Source organism: Lathamus discolor, chromosome 3, assembly GCF_037157495.1.
Source record: "Lathamus discolor isolate bLatDis1 chromosome 3, bLatDis1.hap1, whole genome shotgun sequence".
NCBI classification, from domain to species: Eukaryota; Metazoa; Chordata; class Aves; order Psittaciformes; family Psittacidae; genus Lathamus; species Lathamus discolor.
The window spans coordinates 81,356,275-81,380,832 of record NC_088886.1 but is presented as its reverse complement, the minus strand read 5'-3'; the positions used below and the strand labels follow the sequence as shown (position 1 = coordinate 81,380,832).

At 41.0% G+C, this 24,558-nt stretch overlaps 1 protein-coding gene across 2 annotated transcripts in view; it reads left to right on the top strand.

Moving 5' to 3' along the window:
- Window positions 1-5: 5 nt before the first annotated feature.
- ALS2 (alsin Rho guanine nucleotide exchange factor ALS2) overlaps window positions 6-24,558 on the top strand; it is a 45,400-nt gene continuing 20,847 nt past the window's right edge. The window contains exons 1-13 of one of the 2 annotated variants that reach the window (XM_065670067.1): window positions 6-173; window positions 7,539-7,628; window positions 10,316-10,470; window positions 11,751-12,670; window positions 15,065-15,425; window positions 16,276-16,444; window positions 16,913-17,009; window positions 17,415-17,492; window positions 18,415-18,591; window positions 20,172-20,343; window positions 20,739-20,919; window positions 21,605-21,670; window positions 24,195-24,357. In XM_065670067.1, the coding sequence (XP_065526139.1) occupies window positions 7,609-7,628; window positions 10,316-10,470; window positions 11,751-12,670; window positions 15,065-15,425; window positions 16,276-16,444; window positions 16,913-17,009; window positions 17,415-17,492; window positions 18,415-18,591; window positions 20,172-20,343; window positions 20,739-20,919; window positions 21,605-21,670; window positions 24,195-24,357 (2,559 nt within the window). In that variant the 5' untranslated portion in view covers window positions 6-173; window positions 7,539-7,608. Of the gene's footprint in view, window positions 174-427; window positions 493-7,538; window positions 7,629-10,315; window positions 10,471-11,750; window positions 12,671-15,064; window positions 15,426-16,275; window positions 16,445-16,912; window positions 17,010-17,414; window positions 17,493-18,414; window positions 18,592-20,171; window positions 20,344-20,738; window positions 20,920-21,604; window positions 21,671-24,194; window positions 24,358-24,558 lie in introns of those variants that run through there. The other variant, XM_065670068.1, reaches the window with a different exon arrangement.

Here is a 24,558-nt window from a genome sequence, read left to right as displayed (position 1 = left end):
TGGCGGCGGCCGTATCCCGCCTGCGCCCTGCGGCCTCTTTACTCAGCGCCGCTGCGCGCGCGGGGCGACGCCGGGATCCACCCCCCTGCTCGGCGGACGCTCCTCCCGGGCCCCCGCGTGAATCAGCTCAGCCGCGCCTCGGGACCCGGCGGCGGGACCGAGCGCTGTGCCCGGTGAGGAGGCCGCAGGCGGGCGGGCGGGCGGGCGGGCGGGCAGGCAGGGAGCCGCGCGAGGTGCCGGGGGGGAGTGGAGATTGAATCACGTGGGGCGCCGACCTGTGCGGGGCGGGGGGGGGGGGTGTTGTATGTGTGTGTATGTACGTGTGTGCAGGGGGTGTCGTTTTCCTGCCGCCCCCCAAAGCGGCCGTTAGCCGCGCGCGCCCCCTCAGCGGCTCCCTGCCGCTCGGCCCCTGCCTGTGGCGCCGCGTCCTCGCCCCTGTCCCCGGGGAGCCGCTCCGGCGGGGCCGGCGCCGTCCTGGCTGCAGGGCAACAGGTGGGGGAAGTGTGGAGGGGTACGAGGAGCGGCGGGGGGGGAGGGCTCCTCCGCTGGGGGAACGCGGGGAGCGCGGCGGTGTGGTGGGAACGCGCCTGGCCGGAGCGCAGAGGGCCGGCCTGGCGCTCCCTGCGGCTGCCGCACCTGGGCTGTAGGCGGGAGGTGGTGCGGTGCGCTGCTGCTGAGGGAGCAGGCCCCTGCTCAGTATGGGACTGGCCGTGAGTTACTGAGGAAGAGGCTCAAGAGCTCTGACTGAACGTGCTGACTATCTAACTCTTGGAGGCTGATGGAGCAGGGATGTTGACGTTTATGTAGGTTCCTAAAGGACTCCTCCCTCTTGATGGGAGTTTTTAAGACATACTTTAAACAGTATGCCCTTTATCACATTACGGTTTTGTTTCAGAGCCCTTTCTCTTTGCATGATCTGGTTGTAAATACTGTTTCAACTTTCAGAGTCTGTTGAAGGATGGTACTGGCGTGGGTGCAATATGATGTACAGATGACATAGCACGCTGTCACTCACAGACCTCTTCTTTCAGCACAAAAAGTACTGTGGTGAGACGCTGAGGAGCAACTAGAGTAGTCATAGAGAATTGGTAGTTCATCACTGCTGTAGTAGTGCAGCAACTTACGAGAATTTGCTGTACTTACCTTCCTTAAGCTTCTGTGGAGTTAACTGTTTAGAGAAGGGGGAGCACCTGAACCTGTGCTGAATTAAGAAGGTGTCATTTCAAAAGGAAAGAGGAGAAAGGGATATTCAGAAATTTTTTTAGTCTTTTACGAGTTTGGTAAACTTTAAATTATTAATTCTGTGCTATAGCAGTTTTGAGCTGTGTTCTTTTAGCTGATACTTGGCCCTTTGTTGTATTCCTACACACACACACACACACACATACACAGCCCTTTACTGTTGTATCTTGTTTGCTACCATCCCTCATTCACTGGAACCAGCATTAAAAGCTTTGAGCCCATATCTGAAGGGATTGCAGCTGTCTTTTAGTAGCAAGTTGTTTTGTTTTGTTCTGAGCAGATCTTAATCACATAGCATTAAAAATAGCGGTTGTTTAGTTGGTGCTGACGAAATCACAAGGGCTTCTTGGAGTGGTAACACATTACATGTGAACTACTGTTAGCAATGATAAATGATACATATGTAGATAAGGCTGATGCTGACAACTGTGGTTGAATTACGAAGCTTGGGGGTAACCTCCTTCAGAACCTGAGTAGATAACCTTGTATAACAAACTTACAGTCTTCATGGTGTAAGTTATCGCTGAATAAGATGCAACAAATCTATAAAAAAATGTTTGTAAACATGTCTGAAAGCTGTAGAAGTACTTGTATTTGTTAACTATAGCAGGCAAATAAGTATGTAAGGCTGATGGGAGTTCTAGTATTTCTGAAAGTCAGGGGCATACCAGTTATTCCTGTTCAGCACTGAATGCAATACGACTTTTATACCCAGGATGCTTATTAAAGAGTGGTCACTGACAGTGAAGGACGCAGTACCATAGTAATGAAAACCATGTTTACTCCACCTCATTCCCTGCCATAGCAGTTATTAATGGTGTGGTAGTGTTTGGTTTCTGGAGAACTTGAATTCACATTCTGCTCTGTAAGTGGGAACTACGACCTCAGTGTCATGCTGTGACCATCTGTCTGTAGCACAAATCCACTTAATAATTTGGCATTATTTGGCAGTCTGCTTTTTTCCTCTTGTAGCGTAAAGCAAAAATTTAGAAAGTGAATGTATTGGCACAGCAGTGCAGGTGCTGATGTCATACCCATCTTCTGTACCATGGCAATGATTTATTGTGCCTGGCCCTTGTGTGACTATTCAGCCTCCTAACAGTTCAGGTAGTCTTAGTAGAAAAGAAGTAATGTATGCGTAATGCTACAATATACTAGTAGATAGATGTGAACCTGCAAGGAAAATTGTGTATTCCTACTGGGAGGAAGAAACTTTGTAATTACTCAGTTTGAGGCTGTGACCAAATGCTTTGTATTTCGTATTAGCTGTGAAATGGGAATAATGTTGCACTCTCCTAGGAGTGAATGAAAACTTGCGCTGATCTTGAAAATTGTTTATAAATGTCTTCAAGGTGTCTCATTTGTGGAAAGAAAATAGCATTAGGGACAAACATTTTCAATTGGGACTTGAAGGGAGATCGTGCAAAACAGCTTATCAAATGCTTGGCTTTAACTTTAAATAACTTTCATAGAATCATAGAATCATAGAATAGTTAGGGTTGGAAAGGACCTTAAGATCATCAAGTTCCAACCCCCCTGACATGGGCAGTTACACCTCACACTAAACCATGTCATCCAAGGCTCTGTCCATACTGGCCTTGAAGACCGCCAGGGATGGAGTATTCTCAGCTTCCCTGGGCAACCCATTCCAGTGCCTCACCACCCTCACAGTAAAGAACTTCCTTATATCCAATCTAAACTTCCCCTGTTTAAGTTTGAACCTGTTACCCCTTGTCCTGTCACTACAGTCCCTGACAAAGAGTCCCTCCCTAGCATCCCTGTAGCACCCCCCTTCAGATACTGGAAGGCTGCTATGGGGTCCCCACACAGCCTTCTCTTCTCCAGGCTGAACAGCCCCAACTTCCTCAGCCTGTCTTCATACGGGAGGTGTTCCAGTCCCCTGATCATCCTCGTGGCCCTCCTCTGGACTTGTTCCAACAGTTCCATGTCCTTTTTATGTTGAGGACACCAGAACTGCACACAGTACTCCAGGTGAGGATTTACAAGAGTAGAGTAGAGAGGCAGGATCACCTCCTTTGACCTGCTGGTCACGTTCCTTTTGATGCAGCCCAGGATATGGTTGGCTTTCTGGGCTGCGAGCACACACTGTAGCCGGCTCATGTTCATTTTCTCATCGACCAGCACCCCCAAGTCCTTCTCCACAGAGCTGCTCTGAATCTTTTCTTTGCCCGACCTGTAGCTGTGCCTGGGATTGCTCCGACCCAGGTGTAGGACCTTGCACTTGTCATGGTTGAACTTCATAAGGTTGGCATCTGCCCACCTCACAAGCGTGTCAAGGTCCCTCTGCATGGCATTCCTTCCCTCCAGTGTATCAACCGAACCACACAGCTTGGTGTCATCAGCAAACTTGCTGAGGGCGCACTCAATCCCACTGTCCATGTCGCTGACAAAGATGTTGAACAAGACCAGTCCCAACACCAATCCCTGAGGGACACCACTCATTGCTGGTCTCCAGCTGGACATTGAGCTATTGACTGCAACTCTTTGTGTGCAGCCATCCAGCCAGTTCTTTATCCACCGAGTGGTCCACCTGTCAAATTGACATCTCTCCGATTTAGAGACAAGGATGTTGTGTGGGACAGTGTCAAATGCTTTGCAGAAGTCCAGGTAGATGACATCAACTGCTCTACCCCTGTCCATCAGTTCCATAGCCCCCTCACAGAAGGCCATCAAGTTGGTCAGGCAGGATTTCCCCTTAGTGAAGCTGGCTGTCACCAAGCACCTTGTTGTTTTTCATGTGCCTCAGCATGCCTTCCAGGACAATCTGCTCCAAGATTTTGCCAGGCACAGAGGTGAGACTGACTGGTCTGTAATTCCCTGGATCATCCATTTTCCCCTTCTTGAAAATGGGGGTTATATTTCCCTTTTTCCAGTTGTCGGGAACTTCACCTGACTGCCATGATTTTTCAAATATGATGGCCAGTGGCTTAGCAACTTCATTTGCCAGCTCCTTCAGGACCTGCGGATGGATTTTATCAGGTGCCATGGATTTGTGCATGTTCAGGTTCTTAAGATGGTCTTGAACCAGATCCTCTCCTACAGTGGGCCCAAGGTCTTCATTCTCATAGTCCCTGCGTCTGCCTTCCAAGACTTGGATGGTGTCGTCAGAGCCTTTGCCAGTGAAGGCTGAGGCTAAGAAGTCATTCAGAACCTCAGCCTTCTCCAAATCCTGTGTAGCCAGTTCTGCTGATAGCTTCCGGAGAGGGCCTATGTTGTCCCTAGACTGTCTTTTATTCGCAATGTATGTATAGAATCCCTTCCTGTTATCTTTCACATCCCTAGCCAAGTTTAATTCTAACTGGGCGTTAGCCTTCCTAACCTGGTCCCTAGCTTCCCCGACAACATCCCTGTATTCTTCCCAAGCCGCCTGTCCTTGCTTCCACCTTTTATAAGCCTCTTTTTTCCTTCTAAGTTTCCTCAGCAGCTCCTCATCCATCCAAGGTCTCCTGGCCCTCCTGCTGCACTTCTTTCTAGTTGGGATGTAACACTCCTGAGCCTGTAGGAGGTGATCCCTAAATATCAATTAGCGGTCTTGGGCCCCCCTGCCCTCTAGGGCTCTATCCCATGAAACTTTACTAAGCAGGCTCCTGAAGAGGCCAGTGTCTGCTCTCCTGAAGTCCAGAGCAGTGAGCTTGCTGCACATTCTTCTCACTGTCATGGGGATCTGGAACTCCACCATTTCATGATTGCTGCAACCAAGGCTGCCCTGGAGCGTCATTTTTCCCACCAGCCCTTCATTGTTGGTGAGCACAAGGTCAAGCATGGCACCTCTCCTTGTCGGCTCCTCTATTACTTGCAGAAGCAAGTTGTCTTCCACGCAATTGAGGAACCTCCTGGATTGCTTGTGCCAGGCCGTACCATCACTCCAACAGATGTCAGGGTGGTTTAAGTCCCCCATGAGGACAAGGGCTTGCAAGCGTGAGGCTGTTCCTATCTTTCTATAGAGCACTTCATCCACAGAGTCCTCTTGATCAGGCGATCCATAACAGATCCTCACAGTAATGTCCCCCATAGCTGTTCTCCCTTTAACCCTGACCCACAAACTAACTCTCTGTTGACTGATCACCAGTCCCCAGACAGTTCCATACTCTCCAGCCTATCCCTGATATAAATAGCAACTCCCACTCTCTGTCTGCTGGGCCTGTCTTTTCTAAAGAGCCTGTAAGCTTCCATTCCAACACTCCAATCACAGGAGCCATCCCACCATGTTTCTGTAATGCCTATTATATCATACCCCCATAGATATGCACACATCTCGTAATTCCTCATTTGTTCCCCATGCTACGGGCGTTTGTTCCAAATGAAGCCGGCTCATTGGCTGAAGTGGCTGAAATACCTCTACATTGCTCCGAGCGTGTATTATAGGTGCTGGCAACTGACTGGGAGTGTTGGGATGGAAGATGCCCCCCTCCCTCTTTAACTAATGAATATTTAACTTTGTTATAATCAGAAGCTTTCATGAGAATTACAGTAAGTTTTTGTGCAGTTGAACCCTCCCCAAATTATAGAAGGCAGAAATTTTAAGCCTCAGTTCCCTGTTTTTAAATAAGTATATATGATACAAATGATACAACTGTTGATACTTTATCAAAGCTCCCATCTCTGTCTGATTCACCAATCCATTGGATATTTTTACGTGAAGCTAATATCCTTCACAGAGAAGTGCCAGCATTTCAAGAGAATGAATTGTAGGGTTAGGTGATTTTGAGCAAGCAAAAAAAATAAATCCCCAAATGTGCTGTACTCTGAGCGAGAACACATCAGAGAGTTCCGAAATGCACTTCCATTTTCCTTTGATGTTTTGTCAGCACCTCCGTTACTGAAGTATTGCATGACAGTTTGCTTGTATTTGTGAGGCTTCCTCTGTTAATATTTTTAAAGTTAACTTTTACAGTTGTGGGGGATGAGAAAGGAGAGACAGAAATGGCTTGAAAGCAGTATCTTTCTGGTGACAAGTGTGGCGTTCTTTCCTAGAAAGTATGCTCTGAATTATTGTCAGATCAAGGTGCATATGGCTTATCACAGTAACTACTTTAACTACTTTTAATTTGATTTCATAGGTTTGTGTCTCTGTCTTTTTGTGGCATGTTCTTTGCCAGCCCTGAAGCCCAAATCCATTATTTTTAGTGCTCTGTTTGGAAAACTGGAAACACCTGGCATGATATGTTGCTGTTTCTGCTTATAAAGGTCTGCTTGGTAATTTCTTATTCAGAGCAGTCTAGTGAAAGTGTTGGGATTTCTGCTACTTCAGTTATTTATCAACTTGAAGATTGCTGTTTCCAAGCAGACTGAAACTTCTGTATGCACGTTGCAGGTTTGCATGTATTGTGTCTTTTAATCAAGACTGGCCATGTTTTCTTTCTATTTTCTGTATGCAAAAGCTTCAAGCTACTCATGCTGGATGTTTTCATGGAGATGTATTGCCTTAAAAGGCCATTATGTTAAATAATTTATTTTCTGCTTTTGTTACAGTGGTGATTAGACAGCACCTATAATAAAGCAAAAGGTCAAAAGAATTTATTTTGAGTAATTACATGTGTTAATGTAACTAAAAGTTTTAATACTTCATCTAGTAAGGCACTAGATCAAGGAAAATTGCAATTCTTTCAATATTAAAATGCCAAACAGAATGTAAGAGACAAAGATTAACTGTAGCTTTGTTTTGTTACACAAAAGATAATAAAAAGCTTCCGTGGTCTTGTCTTATCTTCACAGATACTCTGCAACCTGCTTGCAGGAAGAAATGTTTTGAACTCTTAATGGGCTTTCTGCACAGGCTTTAATAGAACTGTACGTTCTAATGGTTATATGTGCTTTGGCTGGGAATACGATTATGAGTTCAACTCTTAACCATTTTCTGCTCATGCAAATCAGTTTACCTTATAAATTTAGCTTAAGCATAGAATTTTATCTTAGTCTGAAAGTGGATCAATTTGATGTTTCCTGAATGGTGTTGTGAGACTTACAGAGAGATTAATGTTAATTTCTGCCTTTGAACTAGGTTTTGTTCAGTCTGTTCTTACAATAGACCTATTGTGAGATGAGTAGGTAGGACAAGTCTGGCTGTTTAGCTTTTGTCTGCCAACTCAGTGTGAGTGAACTAAATATTTCAACCATCCTACCGTTGTAGAAGTGCTTATTTAACAAAGGATCTAAAGCTTTGCTTCTTGGGGATTTTTTGTGGTTGGGGTTTTTTTCAGTGGTGGTATGGGTTTTGTGGTTTTTTAGGCTTAATATGATTTGCAATTAAATGGCTGGTTTATTATGTTTTGCAGTTCATAGGAATTACATTGTTCCCTTTGAAAGAGCAATGATTTGGTGGTGATGGAGTGCTGCCACTGACAGATGGACTCACAGGAAAGAAGGTGAGAACAAACAGCCAGGTGAAGCCACAGAGACTGCCTGAAATATGACAACTTACAATCATTCTGTAGAATTAAGTGATGTCAGCTTACTCTTTATAGAACTTAAACTGAAGGGAAGAGGAGTAACTTAGCTCTAGTTTCAGTTATGTCTGAAACACTCAACTTATTACAACAGCAATTTAAGTTGGTTGTTGTTAACTTGTGGAGGAATAGCCATAGGCTAAGATCTTGAACGTAAAGTTCTCTGGTTAAATCTTATCTGAACCCGTGAATTTTTATTCTGGATCAGTAGCCCTGCAGCAGACTATACTTTTGCTCCTTGTTTCTTCCTCTCAAGATACGTGACAGAGGTCATATGTTTTGGGATGGAAAATTAGTGTCTTGTAATAGATCCTGGTATGGCAATGTCCAAATTTGTCTTACAGTGTTCCCTGAAGGTCTTTTACGTAGATAAAAGCCCAAATATGAGGTTTTATACTGACTTTAATGCACAGTATGTTGATGGAAAAAGCTTTGATACAGTGTTGTGTTCTTTGGTGTGCTTTGCCCATCTGAATAAAATCCACATTTTGATTTTAGGTAAATGGCCTAATTATGATGTTGGATTTTTCTAACTTTTCTTCTGGCCTATATATTATTCAGTTGGTTCCTTTTTAATTTACTTCTATTCTAGGCACAAGTCTGAGGTATTTAAAACACGAGATGGACTCTGCATTTTAATAGCATGTGTGATGTTTGGGTTAAATGACCCATCTGAATTTTAGAAGAGTTCTTGACTGTTACCTTTCTCTCTTTTTTCATTTTTATTTTTTCCCTGGGGAAGGGCACAGGAGCTAAGAGAGGTCATTCCCCTCTCATAGTTATTCTCATCTTGAAAGTTTCAGAGGCAGATTGTGAAAAGGCAGATTGTGAAAGATTGTTCATCCCATGCGCCACAACAGTTTCAGTTTCAAAAACTCAGTTGCCTGCATGAGGAGGTGTGGTAATGAAGGCACGGACTCCAATTGTGGTGCAGCTGAAATCGTTTATTGAGCGAGCTTACAGGGCTTTTATAGACCCCTGCCTAGCGGTTAGTAATTGTTAGTATGGGTTAGTTTCTTTTCGTTACTTTTCACAACATCATATGCTTTTCTCAACCAATCACATTGTTCACGGGCCTTTGCTTGAGCCAACTTACTTGTTCTCAGCTGTATAAGCACATTTTTCTGTTACCACTTTCTGCTACATTATTACTTTCCATTTTCCGTGAACACACATTGTTTTGTCCCCCAGTCCACATTGGATACTTTCATTAGCTCCTGGGAAAGTCCCGGGTACAACATTACATCTTTGTCTTCAGTAACTTCTTTGTTTCAATATCTACAGTTCTCGGAGATTATCTCGGTGTTTTAACTTCCATTCCTCTTGACTCCCACGGTTTGCAGCTGATGAGGGTCAGGATGTTCATGCTGTCGTTCAGGTCTGCTGGCGCAGCTTCTTTGCCGTGTTCCCCACAAGTAGGGCCTTATGGCTTTTGAATGTGCTACTTGCATAAGTTGTCTACAGTGCAGCCTATCAGACTAGCTTTTCCTGGGTTTGCTTCAGTTTCAGTGTTTATTTGTGCCCTTTCTTCTAGACAAAGATTGCCATTCTGTCAAAGCTTTTCTCACTGCCTTATGTATTTATCTTCACAAGTTCACGCAAAGCTGCAAGAACTGGTTTATGTGGGGAGTAAATGACTTGACTATTGGTAAATAAGGAGCTAAACCTACTTTTTCCTGCAGGGTGAATAAGTCTGTTTTATATAAGGCTTAAAGAAATTCAAGGAAAACTCTTAATTTAACTTGACATGCTGTCAGTGTATGCTGATGTTTAAACTGACTTTTTGTGTTTGTTTAAATCCAGTGATACCACAAATTGTTAAAACCATGTGGTTGTTTTCAAAGTTTTGAGGAATTTCTTTGTGCTGAATGGGAGAAGTTGCTGATTGAGCATTCAAACCAGAGTGTGTTGAAGTGTTAAACCAGCTTTGGATAGTTCTAGTCATTCCTGCAAGCCCAGATATTTCCATACATTTTCAGGGTCTTTTTTTTTTCCTGTGTTGAATTAATTTGAATAACTGGCTTATTTGAATCAAAGAAACCTACTCTGAAGTAAAAGAGGAAAAAAACCCCAGCGGAAACGTAAATAAAACCTAATAAACCACAAATGTTTGTTCTGCTTTCTAACACAGGAAGAGTTAACATTATAAATCTCATTGTTCAGATAGGAACAGAGTAGCTTGCATGTGGGTGGAACTGATAAAACAGTCTCCTTTGGCATACAATGTCAGAACTGTGTATTAGTTTGTTCTCCTTAGTATGAGCAACAAGTAGAATATATAATATAAAGCTGTGAGTAATATAATATGTATCAGTAGTGAATAAACATATCTTTAAGTTTACTAGTGACAAGATCAGCTGTTTTTCAGGCAGTAAAGTACAAATGAAAAAGAAACCTAATGATTTCAAATAGAAGGTATTTGTTTTTCATTTAAATAACATTTAAATTAAGATTACTGAACTGCAAGTGAGATATGTTGGCTTTCTGAAATTAAAACTAATGCCTAAACTATTAAGCCTTTCTTACACATGTGGAAAGCAAAACATGCATTACTGAACTATGGAAAACTTCAAGTGGATTTTGTATTTCCCCCAATCTTTTTGTAGCTCAGAAGAGGCAGAAGGAGCCAAAGAGAGAGGCCTGGTCTATGTTTGGAAGGCTGGTTCCTGCTCTGTAACTCCAGAAAGGCTTCTGGGCCTCGGTGGAAAGACTGTATTACAGGCAGCCCTTGGGATACATCATGGGTTACTTCTAACAGAAGGTAATAATCATCTTAATTGTAAAGATTTTGGGCAATAACAAGTTTTAGTTATTGTCAAGTTTTCCTATTTTAGACTTTTTCATTCTGTGTCTCATGTGCAACTTTTAAAAGGTTAGATTTTCACCTTTGCCAGTATTTCCTCCTGAGTTACAAGCTACTTAAAACTGTGGAGAGTAGTGTCTTCTTTTGTGCTCTTTTTTTTTTTTTTTTGAACAGTGTCTCTGGATTTCCTGTTTAAAGATAGTAATGTAATCTGAATAGTGTTAATTCAAAACGGTGCGGCTCGTGATGTCTTTATTCAAAAAAGACAGTACAGGAAGAGGTCCTCTTGATGTGTAAGAGCTCTTGTTTCTGTGTGCTTCTGGAAAAACTTGTAGCTAGTAGATGAATAGTGTGAGTCTTGGTCTGTGAGCAGCTTGGCACTCTGAATCCAAGTATTTCTAAAAGCCAGTCCCTTTAAGTGTTTGCATAGCTCAGTCCTTGTACTTATCATTGGGCATAGAGTTGTAAAGACTAAGTTGGTAGTTTCTTTGAATTTTCTCTGGTTTTGAGGGACAGAATCCAAGTTATTGGTGAGTCTGCCTTAAGCACCTCTTCTCTACTGGAGTTATGGAACTCCAGAGGCTTTTGTAAAACATATTTCTTTTGCAGTGTATGTTCTTGCCCCATGTTTGTGGATATGATTTACAATTTTTTCTATCACTGTGGAAACAACTGTTCATTTCAAAAATAGATTTCTTAGCAAAGTAACTTAAACTGGCATTGCTCCAATCTTTTCAGATAATGCTAATGGTATTTTGGAGAGGCTGCAGTATAACATCAAAACGGTGGCAAGATACATATATACACACCCCACCACCACTTCCACCTGATAGAACAATGCTATTTTACTGTACGGTTGCAAACAATACAATTTGGTAATGCTAGATCCACTGCATGGAGGGATAAGCTCTGCATTTTGTCATGCCCTTCGAGCATGGTTGTATGTTCTTAAAATAGAAACAATAAATACACTTGGGTACAGTAAAATTTTTAGCAGAAAAGCATTACTTTGTTCAACAATGCATGGGTGCACAGGGTAATGTTAACTATGAGGTATAGAACGTAACAGTGGCAATAGCAGAGAGCAGCCAGCAGTCTTCATAGATCAATAGCAATAGTTTCACTGAGTCTAGAGTAAGCTAAAAATTGGTATCTATGTAAATTTCCCTTCAAATCTTAGTTTTGTTTTAATTTCATTAGACTCATGCTAGGTTGTTCTTTGATTTTGTTTCTCCCAGGTGGAGAGGTCTACAGCTTTGGAAAACTGCCCTGGAGACCAGGACCGGAGGAGTCATGTGCTCATAATCCTATCTTAGAAAATACTTTGCTTGGGCACCATATTATTACAGTGGCAGCTGGCAGCTTCCATAATGGAGCTGTAACAGAAAGTGGTGTGGTGTACATGTGGGGGAACAATTCTGCTGGCCAGTGTGCAGTTGCTAATCAACCATGTATACCAGAGCCACAACCCATCAGTATTTCTGATTCTGAAACCAGTCCTCTGTTATCAGTAAGGATTTTGCAGCTAGCATGTGGAGAGGAGCACACACTGGCACTATCACTAAGCAGAGAGATATGGGCCTGGGGGAGTGGCTGCCAGCTCGGCCTCATAACAACAACTTTCCCAGTGACAAAGCCACAGAAGGTAGAGCACCTGGCAGGGCGCGTTGTGCTCCAGATTGCCTGTGGAGCCTACCACAGTCTGGCTCTGGTACAATGTCTTCCTGTGCAGGAAATGAAGCCTATCCCAGAGAGGTGCAATCATTGCAGCCAACTCCTCATTACGATGACGGACAAGGAAGATCATGTAATCATTTCAGATAGTCACTGTTGCCCACTGGGCGTAGCACTGTCTGATAACCGACCAGAAAGTCATGCCTTCTGTCCCTCACTGGAGACCCTGGAAGGAAAAAGTGTATCAGGTAGCCAAAGTGAAGACTGTCAGAAACCACTTGTGGAAGAACATACGGTTGTTGCTTTAGGAGCTGATGGAGCAAGTGTGTTTTCCAGTGACGGTGGACAGGAAGACAGTGTAATTTCTAGTCCTGGAAGTATTCTGTTGCCAGAGAAAAAAGGAGTGAAAGAGTACTTAATCAGTTTATCAGATCGCTCATTAAGTGAGAGCCCGGAGAAAAACATCTGCCCGGAACCTGAGCAGGTTGGTACCTAGTAACTAGCTCTAACTTTGCTGCAATTCTTGCATAAGTGACAGTGTTACTCTTCACAAATGAAACATTCTGTTAGTTTAGTATAGCCCTGGTGTTCTTGTAGTTTCAGGGTGTTTCTTATCAGTGAGCATTCTCAGCTTTTGAGCAGAAGATTTTTTTTTTTTTTTTGTCCTCCATCCACGTTCACTTGTAAGGCTTTAATGTGGGCAGCTTTGACTGTGCTGTAGTCTCTCTTCTTCCTCTGGTTCACAGTACCAGAGCCATGTAAACCAATTTCCCATTTTCTAGCTGGTTTGCAATGCGTGGGTTTCGCAGTTGTGAGTGGGAAACCAGCAGTAAGCTGGTAGTTGTCTAACTTACCTTTAAGGTAAAACTTTATTTTCTAAACATGGAATGAATCCCTTACAAATCTAATTGCTCAATCAGTTAAAAATTGTAGATTGCAAGAGAAGATAGTGAAGGTAATGTTAGTGTTGACCAAAAGCCTTCTGATGTTAATCATGTAAGGGTGGCATAGACTCATAAACAGGGATGGGAAATACAGAAGTACTACTCTGTGTGTTACGGAAGATGGTTCAATGATGCTATTTGTATGCAATAGCAGAACAGTAAAGTAGTAATTTCTTAATAAGCATCAGAAAATGCTTAGGTTCATTCTTGGTTCCTGGTTCTTGAACCTTCATGACAAGGTCTCTGCCAAAATACTACGTTTCCTGCTTTTTTGAAAAAAAAAAAAAAATATTTGGGACGAGAGGAAGAAGATAAAACTCCAAAGCTGTTGGACAGAAAACAATCCAAAATCTTGCAGTGCAGTCTGGCAGTCCTGTTACAAGTACTGTCCTGCTGGGTGGCGTATGGTAAAGGTAATGTCTGTAAGGAAACCTGCCACTCTGTGGCCCAGGATGCAAAGTTCATAGCAGAATTCTGAAAGTGTCTTTTGTCATACAAAGTATGGTGTAGACATCAATTTCTTCATTTTTCTTAATAGTTACAGTAAGAAGTTTTTCACAATGGTTCTGGGAGATAAGTTTTACAGTGCCTAATAAATAGTTGATTTTTGTTATCAACCCTAATTGGAAAAAGAGTAATAGTATTAAAACCAAAACAAACTGTCCAGTAATTTGGTGATTCAGCAAGCTACGTGTTCCTATTCTGAGATAAATTTATTTCAGAGAAATAAACATTGTGTGAGCACAGCTTTCCTGCCTTTTGCCTTTTGCTAATAAAATGTATTCTAGCAGTTGCGGGCCCCTCAGACTCCTGGGTGAGCTCCTGCCATTAGGAAATGACTGAAGTGCACAGTTTCATGCTCCCTTTCTCAATTCCTTGTCCCTGGAATACTTCCAGAGTACTGTTTCCCTTGTACAGTTCCAGGAATAAGCTTGGAATTGATTTGATGAATCTTGACAGAGTTGAGCATATGTGTGAAGAGCAGAGCTGAGGGCTAATGTAATGATTCAACGTTAGTAAAAATCCTCTGTTTCTCTTTGCTTTCCTACACATATTGAGTTTGCTCTTCTGTATTGCTAGGCATGCCTTTTATAAATAGGAATTAAATGCTAGTAAACAGGACCAAGCCCAATTCTCTAGCCTAACCTTTCACAAAAAAAAAAGTCAAAGATTGTCTTCCTTCTTGTAGAATAAAATGAGATGGAATATTAATATTACTTCACACCACGTATTAGGTGGGAAAATGGGTCTATGCTGCCTTTGTTTTAACATTCAAACTATTTGGCACACAGTCTTGTACATTATTTCTGTATTTGGTGGATAAATTGATTGCTATTATAGGTAACCATATGCTGGTACTTAAAATTGCCTTCAGTTAGTTTGTTTCTAGTGTGACTTGATGATTACTGACCAACCTTTATATGGATACAACAGTAGTGTAAGAGGACACATAGGCCCCACAAGGTCTTAGATAGACCTTGAAAAACGAATCCATGAATCACTGTTTTCCCGTTAACATATTGAAGAGAGAACTTAACTCTCTGTAAATACAGCATGCTCACTGATGCACTTTAATTGGTGGTGAAGAAGTTGGTAATAAGCCTAAAATGAAATCCCTCTTTATCTTTTCATATTTGTTTGGAAAGATTTCTTTGTGTGTTTAAAGAAACCAAACAGACAGACCCACAGTCTCTTATGGATGAGTTTGTACTGGGCAAGTGCAGCAGATAAAGCTCAGACTGTGTAAAAATGGTGCTTGGTCCTACCTTAAAAAAAATATGATTCTGAGGAATAGATGTATGCCTAAGTATAAAAAACTTTCTTATAATGTCTGTTCAGTATAGCATGTAGTTTGAGTAGTGAATATGTATATCATCCTCCTACTGTTATGTGCTGTCTGGTGTGATAGTCTTTAATTTTTTCTTTGGTTTTAGCCTTCACAAGAAGAACAACTCAGTGCTTGTATCCCTGGTCCTCCAGGTACCAGCACATCTGCCTTGAACAGCTTGGTGGCCTCTTGTGCATCAGCAGTTGGGGTGAGAGTAGCCGCTACATATGAAGCAGGAGCACTGTCTCTGAAGAAAGTAATGAACTTCTATGGCACACCTTCAAGTGAATCAGGATCTCAGTCTGGCGGTGGTTCCCCAGGGCCTGAAGCTCTGAAAGACAGTCGAGAAGAGCAAGTCAGACAGGAATCCATGCAGGGGAAGAAGAGTTCCAGTTTAGTAGATATTAGAGAGGAGGAATCTGAAGGAGGAAGTCGAAGGCTTTCCCTGCCTGGCTTGTTGTCACAAGGTAAAAAAGCATGTTGGGGAAGGCCAGCTGGAAAAGTTATAATAATGTGGAGGTTTAACTGAAAATGAAACATTGATTGAATGCAACTCTAATTATCTAGCAAAGGTGTCTGAATTATAAAATATACCTTAGGACTTGGAAGCAGCAGAGGGAATGAAGGCTAGCAGATACTGCATGCTAAGAAAACCAGAAGCACAGCAGGCTTACGAATGTTCTTAGTAAAGTAAGGTAAAGGAGGTACATTGTGGTAGTCTGGGCATCTTATTGCAAAATGGCAGCAAACTCTTTCATATAGGTTGGATAGCAGATAAAAATCTGTATGGCCTCTAATCCCTAATACACTGAGCTGGTTTTGAGCCAGGGACCCAGAAATATTCCAATTCCCACTGCCAAACTTCAAAGTTAATGACCTTCTTGCCTCATAGATTCTAGCGTTAATTGCTCCGAATGGGTACATGGTTTAGTTCTATATTGATCTTGGATCTGAGGGGAGATTTTAGGAATTATTCAGAACTGCAAGGATATGTTTTCTTTCAAAACATACTTTTTTGACATACAGTTTGTTTTGGTTCATTTGCTTCGGTAAAACTGCATAGTTCTCATATGCCTGTTACCCTTTAATAGCTGGTAAAAATTAGTTGGGATCTGTCTACTTTTAACATGCAAGTTATCTCTGTTTATCTGTAACTGATCTTCTTGCATGGCAGCCTTTGCTCGCAATCTTAATTAAGATCTCCTTAAGAAGTCTTGATCAGTTCTCAAATAGTGCTATTATTGTGTAACACACAGTCTGAATGATACATTTACCTAAAATGATGAGCAATTTTTCTATCTCTTGGCCTGTTTTCAGTTTCTCCTAGGCTCTTACGGAAGGTAGGGCGGGCAAAAATGAGGACTGTAGCTCTGACTCCAACCTACAGTGGTGAGGCTGATGCTCTTTTACCCTCTCTAAGAACGGAGGTGTGGAGCTGGGGAAAGGGGAAGGAAGGACAGCTAGGGCATGGCGATGTTCTACCAAGGTGAGATTTCTTTGGTTAATGTTTAGGGTTTTTTCCTTTCATTCTGTATGTCACTAGAAAATTTTTACTCTCAAACTTTCTCAAATTCTCAAATTTGGTCAGCTGCCTTGCATTGTGTCCTTGTTCTTTTGAATCTTGTGACCTAAGTTCCTCTAAGTAACACGTTTTGTTACTCTCTTGTTACTGCATGTCAATCAGTTATGACTTTTCCCCTGTAATCTCTAGGAGTTTGGTGATATTTTGACTTTGTTCAAATTAAGATAAGGTTTATCATCAACTTGTGTTCTTCATGAGCTTCTTGACCAAGCTAGTTTATTGACAAAATACTCCATGTATATGTGTTTTCTCTGATTTGTTTTGGGAAGAAATAAAACTTGGAATTTATTTCTGTGTTAAGAATGCATTTGATGATTTTTTTTTTTTTTCATCTCCCTCCCACCATCCCCCATGGGTTCTGGGGATTGACAGGCTCCAGCCATTATGCGTGAAAAGCCTAGATGGTAAAGAAGTGATTCACCTCTCTGCTGGTGGCCATCATTCCTTAGCACTCACTGCCAAATCTCAGGTACAAGTGCTTGTTAGCATTTATTCCTTATTTATGACATAACTGTCACATTTGGTGTTTCTTAAGTTTTTTGAGTTTTGCTTCTAAACTCTTGTTCCCATTTGTGCGAGGCAACTTGGAAGCAGTGTGGAATTTTAATTCTAGTAATGCCAGCGTTCTGCATGTACCATCAACATTATGTTTAAAGATTGACATGACTTGATTAGGCACATTCCATTTCTGAATGTGAGAAGACAGTTTGAAAATATAGGAAGATAGTGGAGATTAGGGAAGTGTTTCTTGGTAGGTGAGTCTTATACCCTTGACTTGTGCATGTGTGTACACTTGATGTGTTACACTACTACAATTCAGTATTTGTCCCTGTATACAAACTTGCATTCTGATGTTTAGCTGTGTTTCTTACAGGTGTATTCATGGGGCAGTAATACCTCTGGCCAGCTTGGTCACTTGAACTCCCCGACAACAGTCCCTCGTCTAGCAAAGGTACTTCCTGTTCTCTGCATTTTTCTTTCAGTTGAGGGTCTGTTGGACAGGTTGAGTGCAAAGTAATTTCTATAAGATGACCTTGTTTATGGATCCGTGTGCTTATACTGTGAAAAAGATCCTAGATGAGCTTGTGAAAAATCTACCCAAGAAATATTTTACCCAGACTTCCACTGGTTTTTGACCACCTTGAAGTTCTAAAACTGAGAAATGTGATTGGTTGTATCTTATCAAATGTCACTTCTACATTGTGTTCGGTTTCTCTAATACCAGTGTTGTAGTGCTGAAACTTTTAAATACTTTGGAACACAGGTTTTATTATAAGCAATTGCTTCTAGCATTTTTTAACTTTGCTAGGCCATGCCTATATTTTTTTGTTCGTTTCTGTATTTCCAGGCCTGGTTTTGGCAGTAGGTATTCTGTTTGTTTTGAACTTTAGATCACATTGAGTGAATAGCTAAATAAAATTCTGGGGTTAGACCAGACCTTTGCCTATGTTTTATGGTGCTTGTCTTAGTGGAAAACTAGCTGCAGAGTTTTCCTGCTTAGGCCTTATGTAGATTAAGGTACAGCATAATAACTGTCTCCCGGATTTATTGATGTCTCAGTTACATGTAGAGGGGAGAATAGTGTCCCAACTTTAATCAAACTCACCTGATGCCCATTTGAAAATAAAACTGAGTTATAATTTAAAGGCAATTCAGCCATTAGAAAGAAGAGTGGAAAGAAAGACAATTTTCAGTATACATACAGGAAGTGTATTTGTTATGAGATTCTGAAGTTGAAAAATCACCAGCTATTGCAGTACTTTTTCTTGGCTGGTGTGTTGTGTGCATGTGTGGCTAGAAGAGCTAAATACTCTTCCCTCCTTCCAGCTTTGGGTGGTTATTTCTAATAGCTTTTCCTTCCTCATGAATTTCAGATGTGTGGCAATGGTGTTTGGACTACAGCAGCAGGACTAGATTATTCCCTCTTCGTAGCAGATGAAGAAGATTTCCAACCTGGATTATATTACAGTGGTCAGGAGACAACAACAGAAAATAGCTTGTATGAAAACAGCTGTACTAAGAGTCCAGCTTTGTTGCTATCCTGTAGTAAGGTAAGTAGTATTTCCTCTAAGTTTAGTGCAAATCATACTGATGCTTTTTGGAAATGGCACAGAGCTGGTTGTTCAATAAACTTTAATGGTGTCATGTAACCGCTTCCTAGTAGTCAAATTAGGAGCACAGTGTACCGAGGGCAGAGAGGAAGCTTAATCACTATTGTTTTCTTCCCTGCCTCTTTCTTGGTCTTCCCTTCTGTTTGAGGGGCAGGGAAGTGTTTCCAGTGTGTCTATTCAATTTCCTTCCATGTGCGCATGCTGCAAAAGTGCATCCTGGTTGTTTGTTTGTTTGTTCTTCATAGAATCATAGAATAGTCAGTGTTATTGCTCTTCATTTTCGTGTTGTTCATCAAATGATTGAAGGTACTGTCTGCTCTATTCCGTTCTGCTTGCTGCACATCTTGTTTGTGAGTGGGCAGAAGGTCCCCCTGAGTTTGGTACCTTCTCTTTCCCTCCCCCTCCCTTTCTCATGGGTGTATAGGGGGAACTAAGCAAAGGCACCAACATGTGCGTTTGAATGTTTATGGGAGAGAGAAGGTGCCCCTATGCTATTTTCTTCATCAAGCTGAAGCTTGTATCCTGCTTTGAAGTTGGCATGATAGGGGAGTGCGTACTCTGACTGCACATCCTCTTTCAAGTTGTTTATATGATTTCAGATTGACCTGAGTTTAAGGTAACAAAAAGGAGATCAGGAGGGTAGAATCAGCTCTGTCTCAGCTCTTCTTCTGGGTCTCATTGCTACTTCCCTACGTGGAGCAGAATAGCAGTTGGATAGGGATTTTGAGGAGGGGGTGGGGATTTAGAGTCTGGGTTCATGTGTATGCACGTGCTTAGTGTTTCAAAGGAATCCTGTATCTAACAAAGAAATTAAAAGTAGAGCCCAAACACTGAATTACTGTATGGTATTGCATGTGAACCAGAATTACTGAGGAGCCACAGTGCATCAGTGGCACTTGTGCTGGCTGTAGAGAAGAATTTTCCTCCCAAATAATGTGGAAAGCAAATAAACTACTAATACCTGTACAAATACTACTTCTGATGTTGGTCTAGTTATTAGTATTAGTCCAGTTTATTGATACTTTTATCAATAAATTAATGTCTTTCCAGGTCCAGAAAGGACTTATAGGTCAGGGTGCAGTCATAATACTAAAGTCTTGTTATTCTCACTTTGTAATTAATAGGAGAAATAGCTGCTATAGTAATATTATTTAATATCATTTTTGGTATAAGCATGATGTATATGGCAGTTCTTACAGTGGCTGAATTTAAGGTCACTCTCTCTTAAACATGTTACTGTCGTATGAGTCACCTTGAAAGATGGTCTGTTGTCTTTTAGGATCTGTCAGTACCAGGAAATAAACAGCATTGATTGTCTCACAAATATTTCTTCTACTTTTGTCATTCTTGTATCAAGCCAGTATTGAATGGATTGTTTGTCACTGTAGGTAATTAATACTTACTATCACTTAGTGCGCCTAAAGATATGCTTTATTCTGCACCACCCTGCTTTTAAATTGGAGTGTACACAAAAAATATTTCAGCTGGTGTTTTTTTCTTTTCTGTTTTTCATCTTTCAGATAGGGTACATAAGCAATGTGATAGCTGGTGGTGACAACTGTCTGGTCTTAGTAGACAAAAACGTAATGGGATATATTGCCAGTTTGCATGAGTTGGCTTCTACTGAGAGAAGGTTTTATTTCAAACTGAGTGAGATCAAATCTCAGGTTCTTAGACCTCTTTTAGGTTTAGGTAAGAACTTCTTTTAATATTTTCTATTATTTCCCCTATGTTCCACAACAGATTGCTTTATGCAGAATTTAAAAGTAATTATATATATTTTAGATAAAGCTTTATAAATCAAGGTCTTGCTCTTCACCCTTATTTGGATGAACTAGTGAAATACAGCTGCATTATGACATCTGCAATATGTTATTAGCATTTGTACTTTCCTGACTATTTCACCTGAAATGTAACTATTTTTTGCTGTATTCAGTCTAAAATTGTTAAATTCCTAGTTCTGGATAATGTAGCCATGAGGTGAAATTGCTGATAAAACATCTAAACAGCACCTTGTGGTAATTTTCTTTATTAATGGGTGCTGCTCTTTCGTAAGGTAAGAGAAATTGCTTTCTGGTCTGTTGCAGATAATCTGGGCAATGCAAATACAATCCAGTTGTTGCAGGAAATGGCAAGCAGGTTCAGCAAGTTGTGCTATCTCATTGGTCAACATGGAGCTTCTTTAAGTAGCTTTCTTCATGGAGTAAAAGAAGCCAGGAGCTTGGCCATCCTGAAGCATTCCAGTCTCTTTTTGGATAGTTACACTGAGCAAGTATCCAATTCCCTCTCACCTTGAGTCTCTGCAGGCTTAATCTACTGACCACAAGTTAGGGGAAAGTAGATTGTAAGAAAAGTTACATAACTTGTGCAAATTGTATTCTTGCTATGGAGAGTTTTACACAAACCAATTAATTTTGTGGTGAGCTATGTATTTCAAAGTCTTTGCCAGTGGAGTTGGACATTGGACAGCTTCAGCTTCCCTAATGTAAAACTCTACATACAAACTCATCTTTGGTTGCTGTTACGTACCTGTAAAAAGGTGACATGTTCATTACTTAATAGTAAGGATCTTGTAATATAATGTAGTAGGGTTACTATGGCTAGGCTACTAAGTAAAGCTACCTTTGGGGGTTTATTGGGGCTACAAAATACATTTCAGTAGTAATTAACTAAAAAACTGTCTCCCAGAAGGATGATTCTTCTGCCCTGACATCTATGCGTTGTGCTAAAGGCAGCAGTAATGTGGAATAGGAATGCGTGTTCTATGCTCCAAGTGGAAAGTGAATCCTAAGTGTTCCAGTAGCATTGTTTCATTGTTTAATATTTTCACAAGTACTTAGATTAGTTGTAGTAAAAAGTATTACAGCTCTCACAGGTAAACTGTTGGAAATTACAGCAGTTGCAATTTCCAGAGAAGTTCTTATTTTGTAACTGAAGCTCTTCCCAATTTTAGGTATTGTACTTCAGTAACAAACTTCCTCGTAATGGGAGGATTTACGCTCCTTGCGAAGCCAGCAATGTAAGCAAACCTTTACCCTTTTCAGGAATTTTTGATCTGTACTTTAAAGAATTGTGTGTGTAATGAACATGCAGAGGCTTGGTCTCGGCTTTCTTGAGTACACTAATTCCTTCTCTATCAGATGAAGAAAGAGTTACTTCCTCTCAAATGTGATAAAAATTTAGGTTAAAATGGTGCTAAGTGAGTTTGCTTACTTTATCTTGAAGGTGGAGAAAGGAGGAAAAAGCCACAGATTATTATAAATTCCTTGGAAAAAATGTTAATACATTTCAGATAATGATTCTTGAGAGCTTAGTCTTGAGGTTATATTTTCATCATCTGTTCAGTGTTTGTTAGCATTTTATTCTTTCAAAATGTTGCTGTCAGGAAAATACAGAACAACAACCTCTCGTTTAAGAACTAGGAAGGGTAGATAATGTGGATTTACTTCCATTTGAATTCTTAAAGTTTATGGAAGTGCTTTAAAGTGATGCAAAAATAACGTTCCTGCATGTGTGTCTTCTCTGCCCCTCAAGGTTGCTTTATTTTATTTTACACATGGATGCTCTTACATGTTAAGGAAGAAATTGCACCTTAAGGCCTGTGACAGTATAGTTGAAGTTTATAGATCATAAAGCTTTTTTCTCAGTTCAGTATTGTTTTTCTCTAGGAAACAATGATGCTGCATCTTTCTTTCACTCTAGTGCTGTGAAGAAGTTGTAATGATGTAATGAGGGTATTTTTAACTTGTCTGAAGAATTGCTGGCTTTCCTTCCTTCCGTCCTATATTCTGTAATGTGGGAGTAAATGTATTCCAGCTATTTATGGAACACTTCAAATGTAGTATAAATGATGGTATTAGAAGCTACTTACATAAAGAAACTTCTGCACCTGAGGACCAAAGCTGAAAATACCAAATCCCACTGCAGAGACACACTGAGGATCTCTTTGCATTGGTCAAGACTTTTAGGGTGGCTTACAGGAACTCTTAGTTCAAGTATAAGCTTATTTATAAGTAAAAAATTGTGCATGCTGAAATTACTCATAGTGCATTCATCACATCAGTTGTTGCTGTCAGGTGTCACAGCTTTCCCTAATGCAACCAGGGTCTCAAGTGAACAGCACTTTTACTGTGGTCTGAAACGTCAGGGAGGAGATGTCTTGGAAGTTTTCTCCTCTTGCTTGCAAAGGGAAGTCAAAAATATCTTTGCTAATTTCCCCTTGTCCCCTTCTTGAGCAATACTGTCTTAAGTTAGTGCCTAATGATGTCAGCCTGTATTTTATGGATATTCTGTGAATTTCATGGGTGTTACATGAAAGCATCAGAAGTAGTCCCGACCTTAAAAAAAGTGCTAGCTTCAGTAGCAGTCTCCATTGTTGGCAGGTTTTTGAGCATGTGCTCTGAAAGGGTAGGTGAGTGTTGTGGTTAAATTATTATTTGACACTTTGACAGAGACACCTCCATGTGAGGGTCTCAAAGCACTTTAAAAATGCAAGCCATCCAGGTGGTTAAACTTAAAACTAAGAAATACGGTCTTCTCTCCAAAGAAGATTTTATTCTTAATGTTTGTTGAACAGTAGAGTTCTTAAATATCATTAGCAGACCTAGAAAATAGACGTTATTTTGATGTGTGAAATGGCATCTTGCTAATTATGTAGAATTCTTAGGGACCCTGCTGTGCAACTCTCTGATCTGTTTCACTGTCCCTGGGGCCTGCTTTCTTAGTCTCACCTGATTCTTGCAGCTTATGGTTTAAAAGCCTCCCAGGTGAAATGCACCTTAATGCAGATGTGTCATATGTGCTAGCACATGTGTGCACACGGATAGGGTGAAGGAGAGGGAAAAGTAGCTTTGTTTTCCTCTTAATGCAGAAATCCTGGTTTTGTGTGTTAATGTCTTCAGAATCATTTCCATCTTCTTCTCTGAACTAAATTAGTTCTCCCCCTTGGAAATCAGACTGAGGATTGAACAGATTTCCTGCCTTTCTTTGAGGTAGAATGCAATTTTTCTAGTTAGGGGGAAAACTGGTCAGTTGCCTTGAACAGCAGGGGTGGGGAAGAGGTTATTTCAGTATATTTAGGGAACTGCACTGGAATCAAGTTAAGATGCTTTCAGGCCTTGTATGAATCAGCAGTGTTAGAAACTTACTAGTCTTAATAATGGGGAAGTCATTCCACTTGTTAGCACTTTCACTAATCAAGTGTTAAAGTGGAAAAAGGCAATCAGTTACTTTCCAAGTCAGGCAACTTGATCAACTTTCTTCAACTGGTTCAATGACTGAGCATATGAGAGTAGAAGCAAAGTTCTGTGTTGGAGTTGTTATGAAAGAGCTACATGTCTGTATTGCTGTACTTCCAAAACTAAATTGGGAATGGATTAATAAACGGCATGCATTTGCCCTTATAATTTGTATTGATCTGTGAAAATACAGAAAGGGGCGTTCTGGGCTTCTTTACACAAAACATCACTAATGTCTTGCTGTCTTTTTTTTTTTTTTTTTTTCCTTGTCTCCTCCCTCTGTTCTCCAATGCTCCCATCATTTAGAGACTTCTTGAGTAAAAACCAGGAGCTGTTACAGAAACTGTCTGAGAAGAATGAGGAAAACCTTCAGCTAGTGGAAGTTCTGAATGCTCTGTTTTTCATGCCGTTTGGACGACTTCATAGTTATGCTAGAACGCTGCTAAAGCTTGCCACATGCTTTGAAGTGGTAAGCTGGCTTTGTTATCTAGATCTGAATAAATACACACATGAAACTTAGGGCTCGGAAGTAACTGTGTGAAGTAAACACCAGGTAATTAAAAATAGCTTAGTCCTCAGAGAAGCTGCCTCAGCTTGTGTTTGCTTTAGGGAAGATGGTGCACGTTTATTTGTGCAGTCTTACACCACACCTGCACAGATCACACGACAG